Source organism: Kogia breviceps, chromosome 12 (genome assembly GCF_026419965.1).
Source record: "Kogia breviceps isolate mKogBre1 chromosome 12, mKogBre1 haplotype 1, whole genome shotgun sequence".
NCBI classification, from domain to species: domain Eukaryota; kingdom Metazoa; phylum Chordata; class Mammalia; order Artiodactyla; family Physeteridae; genus Kogia; species Kogia breviceps.
In genome coordinates, this window is record NC_081321.1 from 12,008,286 (window position 1) to 12,019,425 (window position 11,140).

The following is an 11,140-nucleotide window of genomic DNA, read 5'->3' on the forward strand; positions in this document are numbered from 1 at the left end:
CCTAATAAAGCCCATTAGGTCTTCAAATTTCTGCCGTTGAATTCTGTTTTTTTTAACAATGTGTATCATTTTCTCATTTCCTGAGTTTAAGATCTTTGAACCACTGCGTGTTTATTGATAAAAATAAGTCCCTGCTGATGCATCTGCCAAGCTTAAAAGCGACCAAGCAGGGCTTTAAAAAAAGCAGCAGGCTGCAGGATCAGTAAGAAATGTAAGAAATTTCTCTTTTTTTTTTTCGTTCTTTCTTCAATACTTTTTAGTTTACATGGTTATATGTTGGAGAGGTATTCTGAGTGTATTTTCTGAAAGTTTTCAATTCTGGCCAAGATAATGAAGGAGGTGCCTGTTTGTAATTGGGGTGAGTGGGTAGCATTTGTGAAACTTGGCTAGAGCCTATGAAAATAGAATCTTGGAAGGTCTAGTGATTTTTTTAGAAAGCTACTTACAAGCTATTCCTCAGTATGCAACCTAGAGGATATTCTGAGTGCAAGCATACCTCAGAGATACTATGGGTCCGGCTCTAGACCACCGAGATATAACAGGTTGCACAAAGTTTTTGGTTTCCCAGTATATATAAAAGTTATGTTTCCACTCTATTGTAATGTACTAAATGTGCAATAGCATTATGTCTAAAAAGATAACGTGCATGTCTTAATAAAAATACCTGGGCTTCCCTGGTGGCGCAGTGGTTGGGAGTCCGCCTGCTGATGCAGGGGACGCGGGTTCGTGCCCCGGTCCGGGAGGATCCCACGTGCCGCGGAGCGGCTGGGCCCGTGAGCCATGGCCGCTGGGCCTGCACGTCCGGAGCCTGTGCTCCGCAACGGGGAAGGCCGCAGCGGTGAGAGGCCCGCGTACCGCAAAAAAAAAAAAAAAAAATACCTTATTGCAAAAAATGCTAACCATCATCTGAGCCTTCAGCGCACGGTGGTAGTAACATCAAAGATCACTGATCACAGATCACCATGATAAATATAATAATAATGAAGTTTGCATAGTGTGGGAATTACCAGATGCTTCACAGAGACATGAAGTGAGCAAATGCTTTTGGAGAAATGGCACTGATAGACTTGCTGGACACAGAGTTGCCACAAACTTTCTGTAAATTTTACAAAATTTAAAATTTATAAAAATTTCTAAATTTATAAAATTTAAAAATTTTATCACTGTGAAGCACAATAAACAAAGCAATAACACGAGATATGCCTGTATTAATGAGTACTAATAAGACTATTCCATGAACTGTTTTGATTTTGTTAGCTGAAATTATGATTTTACTATTGCAGAATTATGTAAATTCGTATTTTGTTTCTCTTCTCAAGGATTAGGTAGAATTTCTCAAACAGGTAGATTTCTAAGTGTGGTAAAAAATTGTGAGGGATCATCAAAAATTTTGGAAGCATCCTTGTACGAAATAGGCGCTTCCCTCCATGTTTAGCTCCATTTCTTTTCAAGAATATTTCTAGACCACTTTTGGAATCCACTTTCCTTGTGTCTCTGGAACTGTTTTCAAAATTCTGAAGCACTTGCTAAAAATGCACGTTTGTTCCCCAGCTGTGCTCCCAGGAAATTCTGATCTAGGAGGTTGGGGGTAGGGCATGGGAAACATTTTTTAACAAAGCCCTCAAGTGATTCTTAAAATCATGCAATGCTGCTTGAGAGCAGTGGCTCTCAAACGTGACTACTTAGGCAGCTTAAAAAAAAAATCCTAGTCTCTGATGCCCACCTCGAATCAACATAATCAGAACTTCTGGTGATGGGGCCCAGGCATCAGTATTTTTTAAGGTTCCTCAGGTGGCTTTCTTGGACATCTAGGATTGAGAATCACTGCTCTCAAACAACGCTCAAGTAAATATTAAAACAGCTTTGGAAAAAAGGCTGTGGGATAATAATTTTTTTACTTCTAGTGTTTTCCCAAGATAAAAGGTATTAAATTTGAGCAAGTATTTTTTTTTTTTTTTGGTGTGGTATGCGGGCCTCTCACTGTTGTGGCCCCTCCCGTTGAGGGGCACAGGCCCCGGACACACAGGCTCAGCAGCCATGGCTCACGGGCCCAGCCGCTCCGCGGCACGTGGGATCTTCCCGGACCGGGGCACGAACCCGCGTCCCCTGCATTGGCAGGCGGACTCTCAACCACTGCGCCACCAGGGAAGCCCTGAGCAAGTATTTTAAACTCAGAACACTTTAGTATGAGACAGATATTATGTAATGTCAAACTGAGTACCAGATATTCAAAATTTCTGGGATGGAATATGTCAGTCTCTAGACTTTTTCAAGAAATGTATACCAATCTACTATTTGAGCCTTTAAATCATGTATCATTCACTCTGGTAACTGGTTAGTAACAGACTATGATATACAGACGGGATGCAAATTATCAGGTGAAGTAAGTAGAACATGAGGAAGCAAGATTTAAGGTTAATTGTGGTAGGATTTAAAATTATGCTCATGAACAGACTTAATTATTCACCATTCATTTTGTTTCCAGAAAAGATTCTGCACAGGTGTATTTACTTAGATGATCGCCAGTATGGTAACTCTTATTGTACATGTCAGATTTGGGAAAATGCTGAAAGAGCCAGGTTCCGATCTGGGCGATGGCACAAGGAGATGTTGGCAGATTATTATGCCTCTTGATTTCAGGGAGTTGAGCTTTATTCTTTCAGTTAGGTACATAGTCGAGGAAGATCCAGTACCAGAGGGTGATGTTGGCTGGGAGGGGTTTTCTCACCTACATTTGGCAGCTCTACTCGGAAGTGGTGCTTTCAGTGTTTTAGACTTCCAGTCTATACTATTTCACATGATCATTGGGAAGCTTTAGGTGGTAGAGATGCAACGACACATCTCATTAAGGGTCCCGTAACTATGAACATCTGACATCTATGCTGAAAACAGAACTGGATGCAGCCTTCAAGTGGTTATAGGTTCAAGAGCTGTGTTGCTTTTTTTTTTTTTTTTTTTCAGTTTATAAGTGATTTAATAAGCATACCACTGCTGTCGTTAAACCAGAAAAATATATGTAGTAGGAACTTGAATTAGAATATATTACTAAAGACCTGAATTCAAAAATTTGAAACGTAATAAGTCTTTCTGTAGGGAGAGATTAGTGGTCAAAAGTTAGCTGTGTTGCTTTTTCAAAGACACTGCTGAAATTCATTATATTAACCAAGCCTGTAATTTCTAGAGGCATTTTTGACTTGGAGAAATAGATTATAAATCAATGGGCTGCTCATTTTAAAGATGACCTTCTCCTAAATGGCCTTCCTCTTTCCCAGAAGTTGGACAATGATTTTAGCTGATGACTTATTCGTCATTTAATAATAACAGTCATAATTACCCTGATTTGAATGCCTAAAATGTGCTAGGATATTTTGTGTAAAAACTCCACAACAGCCCTCCAAGGTATCCCCGTTCTGTGCTTTGAGAGGTGAAGGAACTTGCTGAAAACCATATGACTCCTAAGTCACAGAGCCAGGACCCTGCCAGCTATCTTGCCACCAACTCCTGCGGTATGTACAAGAATAGAATGAACAGTCATTTCTATAAAGTGCAACAAGCAGCTGTTCATAAAAGCTTAGTATTTGAACCGAGGGAAAAAACAACAACCATATTCAGTCTTCAAGGAGCTTATTATTTCTACACTCTCTAATCACATTAAAGAATAACACCCTGGTTCTTTATACACATTTCTTGGTGCTTAACTTTACAAAATATTGCATGATTCCTGTATCAGAGATTTTAATGAAATCAGAAAATAATAAGTCACCAAGTCGAAATGTGTTCATCCTAAATTTGGCCTGGCTACAGAAATTCATTTTCACCCCATTCCTCATCCCCGCCTTTCCAATGTCTTAAAGCATGAACCCATTGGGTGTTCCCTCCGTTTCCCCAAGGAAATATTTCATTCATATAATGTCTCCTTTGTAATCAACACTGAGAAATGTCACTTTGATTAAACACAACTCTGAATGACTAAGACCACAGTACAATAAATTCTCCAGAGCTATCTTTCAGAACAACTGATTGCTCTTTAGTCTTAATCCTCCAGAGTCTTATTTAATCAAAATGATGTTGCTAATTAAGGATTAAAACCTCTGAATAGAATAAAAAAGAAGGATTTTTCTTTCTCCTTTGGGCAGGTCAAGGAGGCAGAATTTGCTGTAAGGAAGTAAAAAGTCCCTTCCACCTTTGGTAAAACTGCATTATTCTCTGACGTTTGGACTTAATCCAAAATAGGCCTGAGTGCTTTGTCATATTAATATAACCGGGGGATGAGGGGAAGAAGGAAAGAAAGATGGAAAAAAAAGAAAGAAAAAGGAACTGTCTTAGATAGCTATATGTACCTAGATAATATTTATTCTAAATTTTTTTCATTTAATGTTTTTAATATGAATTTTCTTTAAACATTTTGTCTGATGCTGTCTGTGCATTGCTTTTATCCATTGCTAACATTGATGGAATGGCAGAATATTTTAGAAAAATGATGCTAACCCATTTCACAGAGAAGAGGAAGCAAAAGACAATATATCTTCAATATATTTGACATTGGGCTTCCCTGGTGGCGCAGTGGTTGAGAATCCGCCTGCCTATGCAGGGGACACGGGTTCATGCCCCGGTCTGGGAGGATCCCACGTGCCACGGAGTGGCTGGGCCCGTGAGCCATGCTGGGCCCGTGAGCCGTGGCCGCTGAGCCTGCGTGTCCGGAGCCTGTGCTCCGCACAACAGGAGAGGCCACAACAGTGAGAGGCCCGCGTACCACAAAAAAAAGAATTAAAAAAAAAAATATATATATATATATATATATATATTTGACATCAACTGGTGAATGCCAATAACAACAACAGAATTCTCTACTAAACACTGAAATACTCTATCTTAAGATCAAAATCTCAATTTTTCCTTGAATTTGCATTTGATAATAAAAATTGGTTCCTTGAAAACACATAAAACTGTATAAGAGATGTACAGAAATGTAGTTTGATTTCCATGGAATACAAATTCTTTCAGGTGCTGGGGGTGAAGTGGATGTTAAATAGAGATGCTGGTTGATGTTTCAATGAACTGTAAAATACTTCTTCCATCCTTTTCATCTTCTCTCTGAATTTATAATCTCGGCCGTGTTAGTCTATTACAATGTAGACATAACTAATAATATCTACTGCTTATTGATTACCACTATGTGCCACATTCTCTGCCAGTAATACACATATTATTACCCCTAATAAAACCCAGGAAGAGGTATTATTATAACCCTTCAGAAATGGTTAAACTCATAAAGAAGAAATGACCAAGGTCAGGCAACTGCGTGAAGTAGAATTGAGATTTCCACCAAGGCCTGTTTGGCTACAAAGCCACATTCTGTTCCGTATGACATGCCATCTCACACTTGTTTACTTGGAGGATAAAGTCATCAGTGTGTTTCAAGAAGGTGCTGGTAAACTGTGTTGGTCTATACCTGACTCATAGGCTCCCAGACTACCGGCTGAATCATCGTCAAAAGTATTGTCCCACTGTCACCCAGCCCCATCAATGACAAAGACTGAACAACCATCATCAAAACGGGACCAGAGAGCACACAATGAGAGATGCCCAAAGGGGGAGGAATGTCTGTTCTTTTCTCACCTAGCCAGTGCTACTTACCTGTTAAAAAAGGACATTTGTTTCTGGCATCCATACTCCTGAAGGCTGTAAGCACCCAGGGGACAGACGATGGCCCTTATTCCTCCTGTGCCGAGGCAGATGGTCACCAGTGCTACGTGAAACAGCTCGGTCTGTTCCTTTTTTGGTATGTTGTTAATCATACGGTGAGTGCCTCTGTAGAAACCCTCCAAGGGAAAAGCAGCCACAGATAACAAAGCAGAGCCTATAGACAGAGAAAAGAAAAAGGAATAGGGCTTCCCTGGTGGCGCAGCGGTTGAGAATCCGCCTGCCGATGCAGGAGACACGGGTTCGTGCCCCGGTCCGGGAAGATCCCACGTGCCGCGGAGCGGCTGGGCCCGTGAGCCGTGGCCGCTGAGCCTGCGCGTCCGGAGCCTGTGCTCCGCAACGGGAGAGGCCACAACAATGAGAGGCCCGCGTACCGCAAAAAAAAAAAAAAAAAAAAAAGGAATAAATATGTATAGACCACTGACTCACCAAACCACATCAGAAATAAAGTTTTTCCTCTGAACGTAGCCTCGTTATGCAATTGTCTTATTAAAATATTAATCATGGCAATTCTGGAGGTAATACGATTTTCCTAAATGTAAATATTTCCCTCAGTGTATGTTTTTAATGAATCCAAAGTCCTAGTTTTTTTCCCCTCAGACTTGAACTATCTCTCAGAGAACGTACAAGCAAATTGTGTCCATTTTAACAAAGTTAAAACAATTCAGAAATACCTGATGTGAGACACTAAGGATGTTTGCAGTCCCACCCCCAGAGAAAAACCACCGTTCACGAGGGTTATTTGTTCTTAATCAACAGAGTGAGAGAAACCGCAAATGATCTCAGACATCTCAGAAGCCTGTTAAAGAAAACGTAAATAGCCATTTATTACTTGATTTGCTCTGTCCCCACATCAGAAAGTCAACTTCATAAGAAAAGAGACTGCTTTCTTCTCTGTTGGGTTCCAGATCCTGGAACAACATCTAGCACAGAGTAGTCAATGAGAAACACTTATGCAATGGTGAACAAACATTTGCCATGCAGCGACTTCGTTTTTATTTCGTGGAACTGAGACAATGAAGTTTACAAGTTTGAATCACGCTCTGATCGGTTCAGTGAATGGTACTTTACCATCTGATTGGAATTGTGTGTAGGTTGAGTACCTGATGCACATCACTTCCTCATTCACCTCCCCTGTCCCCCAAAACTGCATTTCTGCTGCACTGGTCAGTTTTGATGAACTGCCTATCTAAGTTCCTCAACTCAGAACCTGGAGTTAATTTCTGTCCTTCCATCATATTTGTGACCTTACATAGCTGACGAGTATTTATGGTTTTACGTTCTTTCCTGGATTGACACTTCTCCATCGCCTAGACCAACATCCTGAGATTTTCTCTTCTCTCTCTTAACCTCTCACTGTGATTGTCAGTCCTGTTTATTGAAGCATTTCACAAATGTGTTCATAATATCTGCAGTAACTCCTTGTCTAGAAGAGCAACCTGAACTCTCCAGCCGAAATTTCTAGACTGTTCTTCAACTGGATCTCTATTCCATATCAAACAAATTTGATATTTCCCCAACATTGCTTGCAATCACATCATTCTCAAACTTTTGTAGATCTATGTCTTTTTTGTTATGTAAAGAAGCACAGTGTAGCGTTAAATTCATTCATTTTTTAGCATGTAGCCGTACTTCATAATATGGAAATCATGTCTTCAAGTGCAATCTTAATTATTATATGACTAATTAAAAGACCACCTTTTGATGAAAACGTTTCTCAATTATTCTACATGAACTTCAAAACAACTTTTTAGAACATTTCGCTTTAGTTATGAAGCAAATGAACTTCATATTTCACATAGAATTTGTCACAAATTTTGGCTTGTGGTAGGAAGGGGGGAAAGGAGGGCATTCTGCAGAGTACAGAAAACAGACATTTAAAGAGATAATTATTATAAAATATAATCAGTGCAATGATAAAAGTATCAAAGCATCCTCTAACACACACACACACACACACACACACAATTAGTAGTATCCCTCAAATAATACAGAGAATAAACTAAATTGAAACAACATTCTTAGCTCATTTATTACGTCTTATGCTAAAAACAAAGTGGGTATAGCATAAATCAAACGTTCTAATAACAATCCACTAAAATAAGTTGTAAAACAATCCAGTCAGAAGTGGACACTCACCTAGAAAATGCAGAAACAAGCAAACCTGTACCAGTTTGTTTCTTCCTAGACGTACATCAGCAAGCCATCCTGCAAACACCGGGGCTTACGTTCCAATAAAACACAAGTTTAAAATGGCGGCTTGGTAATTGTGATAGCCAAGCTTGACAGTGCAAAATGGGATCCTGTTGCAGACAGCTTCAAAGAAAGTGAACCTCTCACACAGCTCCACCAGAAGCAAACAGATTCCAACTTGAATTTTTTTCACAGAGTACGATGTGTCTTATGGTTTTCTCCTTCTCAATGCTGTGACTTAAGGGTACTTTCTCATCGGTGTTTTAAAAGCCTGTAACAGACATGACTACCCTCCTTGAAGACTACTTATGCTAGTGGTTTGAACTTGGTGATTTTTTCCCCCATTCCTCTAATGAAGAAATAAATAAGATCTTTGCTTTGAATTTCACAACTCCTTGCTAGGTCTCATACGGTTTTTTTGCACATTAGCGTTGTTCATTTTGATGATCCAAGAGCACAAGAGAAGAGACATGAGTATTTAAACCATGGTAGCTCAGTGTAGCCAAATCTGATTTGTTCATCTAATTACTTAGAGGCTAAATTAGGCTCTTCCTCCAAAATTATATTGAATTACATGAATCCAGTTGCATACGTGTGGAAACTCATCTGCCTCACACTGATAAAGTTTAAATATGGAGGCAGAAGAAGCAGTTTTCCAGGAGAATTTGAGCACTAGATCAAGAAATAATTTGAGTCTAATAATTTCTGATACTTTAATTAAACAAGCCAGAACAGTACCAAGAGATAAAGCGCAAAAGGAAATCTGTTTTGAGGGGGCAGGATATCTTATCATTATTACATTTCTTGTTATTTTTGGTTGGAATTCTGATAAGAAAGCTAATTAGGTAACAAAAGTGCTAGTACATTTAGGTAACAAGCAGAGTTTGCAAGAAAGTAATTTAAGTGCACTAATGAAAAGAGAAAATATTAAACAAAACCCGTCTTCCTTTAAGTTGACCCCAGGCTTATAGAACAGCCTCTCAGAGGAAATCAGAGTGCAAGGCACTATTTGACTCATTATTAGTCAGCCACAGGGGTACACATGCTTTGGGGAGTATCGGATCTGGTATCACCCTGACCCTTCAGCTAGGTGAATGGATGTTAACATTCTGTTTCGGAAAGCAGAAGAGCACAAATTAAGCTAAAAAAGCAGCCGTAAAAGGGAACATTTGAACAGTTAGGGGTTTAGCAGCAAGGACATAGGAAGACAAGGGAATGGAATTATTGGGTCAAGGTCATAATAATTCAAAACATAGGGGGTGAGTACAGGAATGTTATTTTCATGTTGGAGTCGAAAGCAAAAGACTGATAAAAGCTTTTGACTCTGATTCTTATCTTTAACCTGAGAGATAGGGTGCAAAACACTTTGTGTTGACCTCTTCGAAGAGTCTCATTGTAATGGCGGCTATTTTCATCCACTCAGCATCACTTCTGCCCCCTTTGGTAACAATGCCCTGTTTTCCCTTTGTATAGAGTGATCATGCAATTTATTATCCAAACTTGGACACGCTTGTGAGTGCAAGTGATGCTACTTATAGTTATTCCTAAAAAACAGATACACACTGGGATTGTCTAGAGCAAAGCCCAACCTGTAGTTATCCTACCTTGGGGAACGACATCCATCTATACTTGAGATCCTGGTGGGGCTTTCTTCTGGCCAAGGGGATCAGCACATGGTCTAAGATAGTACTTTTGCTGTTTTTCCACAGGGATTTTAATCATAAGTGGGATGACAAGATTAGAGATGGTAGAAGCTGAGTCAGATGACCGCACCAAAAAGGGACTGCCCACGTGGCCCTGATGGAGAACTCAGTGCCACCATGGCCCTTATCCTTTAAGGAGACATGATTAGTTTTTCCTTCTATAAAGGACTCAATTTCCAATCAATTTTGGTTTAACTTAAACCCCATTAGGTTTCTGTGACTTACAAAGAGTCCTCAGTGATACTTTGTTTTTATTTGTTGCAAATGGAAGGGAAAGCTGGTCCCCAGCCACTGGCTGATATATTTAGCCAGCATGTGACAAAGGTTCCTGCGGTGTGATTTCCCAAGCCAGGGTAGCACCGCCTCTTCCTGGGGCCTGATGACGATTGTGTTTGACTTCTGTGGCTTCTCTGTGCATCCTTGCCCAAGAACATGACCCACGTGGCGGGGACCTGGCATGTGAGAGTGGTTATTCAGGGACAGCAGCAGTATTTGCTGAGTAGTGTTGAAACAATAGCAAAGCACCTCTTTCTTATTGGTATTTCTCAATACCAAGCTCAGAATGAGCTTAAAGGACAAGTTCCAACTTCGCTTGAGAATAACACTTGGCAGGATATATTGCATGCCATCTTTATCAACACACTTGAGCTCTTAAGTGGGAACTTAGGCGTACTTTAGCTTTATGCAACATAGGGCTTTATGCAACACCCTCGGGCTTGTTCTCTCCCCCTCCCCCTCCGTACCACCCTTAATAAAGAGATATTTTTCCTCCATTATAGAAACAGGTATGTACATTAGATACAATTTGGAAAATGTCTCAAAATAGAATTAAAAAACAAACAGTGAATGTTTTTGAAACATTTCTTTTAATGTTGTCCCCTCATGGCTAGTTTTTATTAGTAGGCTTTAAATATTTAAACTGTATAATTGTATAAAATTACTGTATGTTTTCTACCCCTTTTGTAAGTAATGTTATAAGCATCTTAACATGCCATTGTGAACTTTTTAGAAACATGAATTTTTATGGTTGCGTTAATAGATAGATACATGGCTCGCTTAACGATTCCTCCATTTTGGGTTACATTTGTCTCAGATCAGTTATAAGTCAGTCTTCCTTTAACTTTGGACCATGAAACCACATTTAAAAGAAAAGACAACTTTATCAACAATACTTTAATGAATATTTGTGCTTATAGCTTCCCATTCCCAGATTATATTTTTAGGCTAGTTTTTCAGAAACAATATTACTGGGCTAAAGTGTGGGAAAGTTTTTAGGCATCTTGACATATAATGTCAAATTACAATGCAAATTTCAGGCATTTTTTTAAATTAAAAAGGCTGTATTATTTTGGGAATGTTAAAAACTATACTTATCGCTAGAATTTTTCATTGGAAAGACAAAAGTCATGTCAACATGTGGGGTAATAATGTTGACCATACTTGTAGATATTGAAATATGTATCTTATTTATTAGAAAACATTAGTCAGAAGCTTATTTGATGACCTAATGACTACCCATGGTTTTTACTGAGCGCCCAGAA

The 11,140-nt window shown here is 39.3% G+C and overlaps 1 protein-coding gene across 1 annotated transcript in view; it reads right to left on the bottom strand.

Annotated features, from left to right (window-relative positions):
- The window catches only part of SLC15A5 (solute carrier family 15 member 5), an 84,289-nt gene extending 76,109 nt beyond the window's left edge, over positions 1-8,180 (bottom strand). The window contains 3 exon segments of the mRNA XM_059081532.1: positions 5,638-5,860; positions 7,843-8,099; positions 8,101-8,180. Coding sequence (XP_058937515.1) covers positions 5,638-5,860; positions 7,843-8,099; positions 8,101-8,180 — 560 coding nt within the window.
- Between the last annotated feature and the right edge of the window lie 2,960 nt (positions 8,181-11,140).